Source organism: Coenobita brevimanus, chromosome 22 (genome assembly GCF_032717465.1).
Source record: "Coenobita brevimanus isolate Jiangsu-jjx chromosome 22, ASM3271746v2, whole genome shotgun sequence".
Classification (NCBI taxonomy): Eukaryota; Metazoa; Arthropoda; class Malacostraca; order Decapoda; family Coenobitidae; genus Coenobita; species Coenobita brevimanus.
The window spans coordinates 19,728,043-19,735,491 of record NC_136975.1 but is presented as its reverse complement, the minus strand read 5'-3'; the positions used below and the strand labels follow the sequence as shown (position 1 = coordinate 19,735,491).

Here is a 7,449-nt window from a genome sequence, read left to right as displayed (position 1 = left end):
TATATGGGGGAGGTGGTGGCTCAATCGGTAGAGTTGGTCTGCAGTCCTAACGGACCTGGGTTCAAATCCCTCTGGAGCAGGGAACAGTTTAAGGATTTGAATTTCATAAATATCAGACTTTACTGATCTACCAGAAGACCCGCCGACATGTCGTAAAAATACCCCTGCTAATACCAATACACCAGTCCTGTATGAGACAGCCCTAGCATGTATTCAGTATGGACGGTGGTGTTAGCGCCGAAATGGTGACATGTAGAGCTGTGTGGTACATAGGGGGACTACTGGGCCCTGAAAGCAGACTGTGAAGCCTATGCCCAGAGTCGGTCACATAAATATATATATATATATATATATATATATATATATATATATATATATATATATATATATATACACAAAATTCAGCACTTATACTATGGCATCCTTTGATAGTAAATCCCTATTCCTGTTATATCCCTTAACGAAACTAAAAATTTGCACTGACCAGCTATAGAACGAGAGTAACAGAGTCAATGGTTTTGCCATAAATGAATATCATAAACCTCTATCTCTTGATGTGAGGAACTCGATAGTCATATTTAACCCTAGAACACTAACCTTCCATTTATTAGTAACACTATCAATAACCATGGGTGTCTCAAACTCGAAATTGGAAAAAAAAAAAAAACAGTAAATACGAAGCTTAAATAAAGTACATGAAGGAACTTTAGGCGTTGTACTTGGTGTTAACATTACAAAGGACTGAAATAGTTATCACTTTGGTGTGGAAAATAAGTACTGAAAATAGTTACTAAAAGTAGGGAAAATTTTTCCAAGTTTCACGAAAAAAATCACTCAAAAAAATTTTCAGCAGATTTCTTTTGAAAATCTCCCACGTCCTCCCATGTTCTTTGGACCACCTCTGATGGGGCCTACAGTAGAGACCCACTTGCAGAGCGCGATGGTGTATTCTTCCTGTACCACAGCTGGCTGCCAAATGAGACTACTGGAGGGTGGGTAACCTTAGGAGCACGGGAAACATAGACAATGACAAAGGAGTAGCAATGGGCAGTCCCTTTGGTCTGACCCTTGCTAATCCTTTCTTGTCCTACCATGAATCTCGATGGCTCGAGAATTGTCCAGCTGATATCAAACCCTTCCTTTAAAGTTACAATGTTGATGACACTTTTGAAATCTTTGCTTCACCTAACCATGTTTACCCGCTTTTGAACTGCCTCCTAAACGTCCGAACATTCATGTCACGTCTGGTATAGAGGAAAATAATAAACTACCTTTTTTTTTTTTTTGTTGAAAAAATAGATATCTCATTCAGCACCTCTGTCTGTCGTAAGCCTACATACACTGGTTTGACAACTCAACTCGCCTCCAACATCCATATGCAATTTCAACAAAACCTGATATACACTTTGGCAGTAAGAGCTTTTAGCACTGGTTCAACTTACAAAATTTTTCACTTGGAAATATATTATTTACGAAACATTTTAAAGTTAAACGGTTTTCCCTTACAGTTCAAACTCTTCCCTACCCCCTGGGGGTAGTTTTTTTTTTTTTCAAGAATACTCCCCCAATATCCCTGCTTGTCGTAAAAGGCGACTAAAAGGGTTGGCGAAGGGTTAGTGCCCCTCCCCGGAAAACAACTAACTAAAAAAACAAACAATAAGCCTCGGACAAGGACTGACCAAACGATGACGACCAAGGACCGGACAAAGGACATGGTTATTGGAACCTGGAATGTAAGGGGAGCGAATGATGAGGTGAAAGAGAGAGAGATTGTCCAGGTGCTTGAGGGTGCGAAAGTGGATGTATGTGGAATAACTGAAACAAAATGGAGAGGAGAAAATGTGAGAGAATGGGAGTATGGATGGGGTACATGTGCAGGAGTAGGTGAGAATGAGAGGGCAAAGGAAGGAGTATGTATAGTTGTGAGTAAAAGATGGAAGAGGAGCATAAGACAGTATGGATCAGTTGGGTCAAGGATTGTGTGGGTAAAGTTGAAAGTTGGAATACAAATGTGGGTGATTGTGTGTGTGTATGCGCCAACGCAAGATCGTGCTAGAAGAGTGAGAGAAGAGTTCTGGACAAATGTGGAAGTGTGCATGGATAAGTTTGGAAGGAATGAGTGTTTTTGATTCGTGATATGAATGGTAAAGTTGGGAATGTGAAGGTGGATGGAATAGTTGGTGAGTGGGGTGTTCCTGCTGAGATAGATGAGAATGGGAGTGCGTTAGTGGACATTTGTGCTAGGAGGGGGTTGGTGATAGCCAATACCCTCTTCAGTCATAAAATGATCCACAGGTATACATGGCGAGTGATGAGAAGGGTGGGTGGTCAACTGAATGAAAGGAAGGCAATGATTGATTATGTGTGTGTGGATGAAAGGATGCGAAGATGTGTAATGGATGCAAGAGTTTATAGAGGTTGGGGGAGTGGACTTTCTGACCACTACTTGGTGGTGGCCAGAATTAGAATTCAAGTAAGATGGAGGAATAGAAGAAGGGAAAGACGAGAGGAAGGAGTAGATGCAAGGAGAGTGGAAAGTTTACAAGAGGATGAGAAAATGGCAGAGTATAAGAGAGAAGTGGAGGAACGATTGGGCAAATATGAATTGGAGCAGATGGGAGACGTGGAAGATATGTGTAGGATATTTACAGAAGAAATATGTGCAGCATGTGATGTGGTGTGTGGAAGGAAGAGAAGACGGAGGGGGGTGCAAGGAACAGCGTGGTGGACTGAAGAGGTGAAACAGGCTGTGGCACAAAAGAAGAAAGCATACAATGAATGGATGAGAAATACGGGCGTGGAAGAAGTTGAGAGGCGGAAGAGAGAGTTCAATGTAGAAAGAAAGAGAGAGGTGAAAAGATTAGTAAGAGCGAGTAAGAAGAGAGTGGATGAGGAATTTGGAATGAATTTGAGTGTAAAGTGGAGGAATTGTAAGAAAATGTTCTGGAAAGAGGTGAAAAGAGTAAGACAGGGTGGAGGTGAAGTTAGCAGGGGAGTGAAAGATAAAAATGGTAGATTACTAGTGAAGGGAGAAAAAGTGAGCAGATGGAGAGAACACTTTAAGGATTTGTTGAACATAGAGGATGGAAGTGATGCGAGTATAAGCGGCTGGGGAATGGCTGGGAGGAGGGAGGTGAGAAGACAGGAAGAAATCAGTAGGATTGAAGTGGTGGAAGCAATGAAGAAAGTTCAATCGGGGAAAGCCCCAGGAATTGATGAAGTGTGTGGTGAAATGCTGAAGCATGGGGGAGAGATAGTAGTAGAATCGATGTGGAAGATGTGCAGATTGGCCTGGGAGGAAGGTAGAGTCCCGGAGGATTGGAAGTCAGGTATAATTATTCCCTGGTACAAAGGAAAAGAGGAAAAAGAAGTGTGTGGTAATCGTAGGGGCATTTGTCTTCTTAGTATAATAGGAAAAGTGTATGGTAGGATACTTATTGACAGAGTTAGAGAAAGAACAGAGAAATTAGTTGGAGAAGAACAGGAAGGCTTTAGGAAGGGAAGAGGTAGTGTAGATCAGATATTCATTCTTAGATCTCTAGTGGAAAAGTTTCTAGAGAAGGGAAAGAAGTAGTATGCAGCTTTCATGGATTTGGAGAAAGCATATGACAGGGTGGATAGACAAGGATTGTGGAAAGTGTTAAGAATATATGGAGTACATGGGAAGTTGTTGAATGATGTGAAGAGTATGTACGATGGTGCGAAGGCTACAGTGCGTGTGGATGGTGAACTAAGTGAATTTTTCTCTTTGAAAGTTGGGTTGAAACAGGGATGTGTCATGTCTCCATGGTTGTTCAATCTGTACATGGATGGGGTAATAAAAGAGGTACAAGGTAGGGTAGTGGATGTTGGAGTGGCCCTGGTGAGAGAGGATAGTGTTTGGAAACTCCCTGTACTGTTGTTTGCAGATGATACTGTGTTGTTGAGTGAAGACAAAGGGGAGCTGCAAGGCTTGGTGGATGAGTTTGGGAGAGTGTGTAAGAAACGGAATCTAAAGGTTAATGTAGGGAAGAGTAACGTGATGGTCTTTGAGAGAGGTGAAGTCAGTGAACGTACAGCGAGGTTGGATGGTGAGGAATTGGAAAATTTGAGTACGTTTAAGTACTTGGGTAGTGTGATGGGTGAGGCTGGAGGTTTGGAGGGTGAAGTGCTTGAAAGGGTGCAGCAGGGAAGGAAGGTTGCTGGTTCTTTGAAAGCAGTGATAAGAAACAAGCAAGTGAGCATGGAAGTGAAAAAGTTACTACATGACAGTATTGTGATACCAACTCTAACGTACGGAAGCGAAGCTTGGACGTTGTTGGATGGACACAAGCCAAGAGTGAGAGCAGTGGAAATGAGTTATTTAAGAGGAGCCTGTCGGGTCACATGGAGAGACAGGCTGACGAATGACGATATAAAGGAGCGTTGTGGTGTTGATGTGGATGTGATAGGAAGCCTTATGAGGAACACACTGAGGTGGTTTGGCCATGTGGAGAGGATGGAGGGTGAAAGACTGACGAAGAGAGTGTATGTGAGTGAGGTGGAGGGGGGAAGAGGGAGGGGGAGGTCGAGGATGAGATGGAGGGATGGAGTGGAGAGGTATATGAGAGAGGGGGGTGTGAGTTGGGAGCAGGGCAGTGAAATGGCAGGGGACAGGGCGACTTGGAGGCGGTTTGTTTGTGGCCACCCCAAACGGGATTGAGGCGTCTGGCAATAGATAGATAGACAGAAAAAAGTTAAACTATTGTCCCCTCCCCTACATGCTCAGATTGTCCTAAAAGCTTTTATTTATTTCGTAATTCCCATTTTAACCCCTAAACCGCGGCCGTTGACAGCCGACCTCCCCCTGTTTGGCGAGGTTTTATCGTGGTCTGAGTACCTGTAGGAAAATATTTGCCAAAAATCAGAGATTAACCCTAAAACATTATAATTTTTATGGCAGATAGTACTTACATTCAGCTTTCTCCAGAGACAGGTGTTGAGTTTTCGTGGACTACCCAAGGACTTGTGGAGACTTGCAAAGTTGGGTAACAAAATCTTCATTTTCACACCTCCAGCAACCCGGTTTCCCCTCTACCACAGCCTCATTCTGTCACAGTAAACTTTATACTACAACGTACAGGTAGTTTTCAATTCGTATTTGTACAGTAAGCACTGAAAATAAGGCTAAAATCAACGAAGCATACGGCCGACATGCGTGTGGCGGCGGTCTTCCCATCACTCAAAAAACATTTCCATTTTCACCGCTAAAAACACGTATACTACATTATTTTCAATCATATTACTTCCCAAAAGATCACCATGGCGCACTTTTTATTCTGCCTTACGCCCGTCACTTTATTCTCATTCCTGTTGGCCGCTTGCACTGACTCGGAAGAGCTAGAACTTGCCATAATGTCACTGTGAAAGCCTGCGGTAAACTGACGCTAAACAGGGGCAAACCGCGCGAAAAAAAATAGTTTGACAACTGGGGAAACAAGCGTTTCCTATTAGCATAAACTGATTGTGAGAGGAGAGCGCAGATTTACAGTTCTGAGCAGTCAGAGCACTGCCATATATCACAGCCAGGCTGGCTGGGCCGTGGTGGGGGGGGAGGGGGGAAAAACGTGATACTTGGCAACAACGGAGGTCAGTAGTACAAAGGTAAAGAGTGCTAATTGTAGCTAAAGGGTGGTGGTACTGATAGACAATACCAGCTGGAACATCCTTGCCCGCGTTTATTCAAAATTAACTCGAATCGCAAACGCGATGATCCTCTGTTATGTCCTTTTTGGTGAGTGTCGCAAACGTGACGACCCGCGCTTCAGGGGTTAAGGACCTTAGTCCTTTGGATTAAAGAATAAAATCAGGAAACTCATCTCTGAATACTATCATTGAGGATAGTATTTGAGCCATCAACAGTGCTATCCAACCACTTCAAGTTCAAGAACCATATCCACGATTCTCTGATGTCATCGGTGGTGTACAAATTTAAGTGTAGTAGATGTAATTCTACTTATATTGGTCAAATCAAACGATTTCTCACCGCCAGGATTCGGACCATCGTCGAAAGTCACACAGAATGGGTCTCCTTCTATCGAAAACCAGCTGCTCAGCGATCTGTGACCACTCTGAAGCCTCAGGCCATCCAGTATATTTCTTCCCAGAAAAAGAGAGAGAGAGAGAGAGAGAGAGAGAGAGAGACACAAGCCATGATGAAGGACGCATCTCCTGCTACTGCCTTTGACCCATTGAGGGGAGGGGCAACTAGCAGGCCTCAGTCTCAGGCAACCCAGAAGATCAAAGGAACCGTGGTTTGGTTCAGTGTCAGGGCAGGATACAGATTCATCAAGCATCAGAATACTGGTGCTGATGTTTTCGTGCTCTGCCAGGCTGTCATTGCACCAAACCCTTGGTATTTCCAGCTCTCCCTCAGGGATGGTGAGCCGGTGGAGTTTTCACTCTTTGGGACCCCACGGGTCCTGAGGCTTAGGATGTTACTGGACCGGGAGACGTGGCCATGCAGAGTTCTACGTATGTACGGCGGCATCTCATGGCCTGGGGATGCCAGGCGAGGGATCCTGCGAGTTCTAGGGAGATAAATACCATCGTCGAGTTGGGCATCATGACGGCAAAGCATTTTGTGGGGGTGGCAAAGGGGCTTTGTGTGTTCCTCTCCCTAAGATCTTTGAGAAGAACGGTCTGCCTCGCCTTGTCATCCCTGAGTGCTTTGCCCGTGATATTCACTGTTCCTCACCATCAGGAGCGCCAGGCCCAGCTGCTGCGATCTGCTGCCCCCTGCACAACACCATTGAAGAGGCTGAGGCTAGATGCTCCCATCAACTGAAAGACTGTACCCTCAATTGCCGACTCTGATCCAGACCTGGCCAAAGATCAGACTATCGCCGATGTACACCAACTTCTGTTATTAACCGAGGAGGGGCAGAACTTTTCTGTCTCAGTCTCTATGGCCGAGGATGCATTGACCGGCTCCTCAGCCTAGGAGGAGGTCAGAGGGTCCTCCCCTCCTCTGGCAGTGGAGGGCACCCCATCTCTCCCTCCCATCATGGACCACAAGGATCGGTTAGACGTATCCTCCTACCAACACTTCTTGGCCCTCGCTACTCACACCGGGTCGTATCAGCTTGGAGCCACAATATACTGCGATCTCTACAATCTGCCCTGGGCTCCCGACCTGGATGAGGATATTCGACCCATTTCATTTGTCAGGGAGGAGGAGGTGCATCTAGCCAATCTAATGGCCTTCTACCACATGTTGCCTCCACGTTTGGTCCCTTAGAACGGCAGTCTTGTGCGGTGCTGATGAGAGCTGCTGTGATATTTAACCTACATATATTGTTTGGCCTAATGCCCCACACTGTGGGTGATGGCCATTAATAAAAAAATAAAATCTCCACACTTCCCGTAATGACATAAAGATGAGTAGCTGCGACTCTCCTCTCTCTCCTCCACAAGCCAACATTGGATGTC

The 7,449-nt window shown here is 44.9% G+C and overlaps 1 protein-coding gene across 1 annotated transcript; it reads left to right on the top strand.

Annotated features, from left to right (window-relative positions):
• Window positions 1-6,173: 6,173 nt before the first annotated feature.
• LOC145392442 (B box-binding protein-like) lies at window positions 6,174-6,560 on the top strand. Its single transcript, XM_080266850.1, has one exon. The coding sequence runs from the start codon at window positions 6,174-6,176 to the stop codon at window positions 6,558-6,560; it is 387 nt and encodes a 128-aa protein (XP_080122976.1).
• The last annotated feature ends 889 nt before the right edge of the window (window positions 6,561-7,449 follow it).

Bases quoted from the DNA above. Each gene is read 5' to 3' on its own strand.
- LOC145392442 (XM_080266850.1), top strand. From the start codon at position 6,174: ATGAAGGACGCATCTCCTGCTACTGCCTTTGACCCATTGAGGGGAGGG.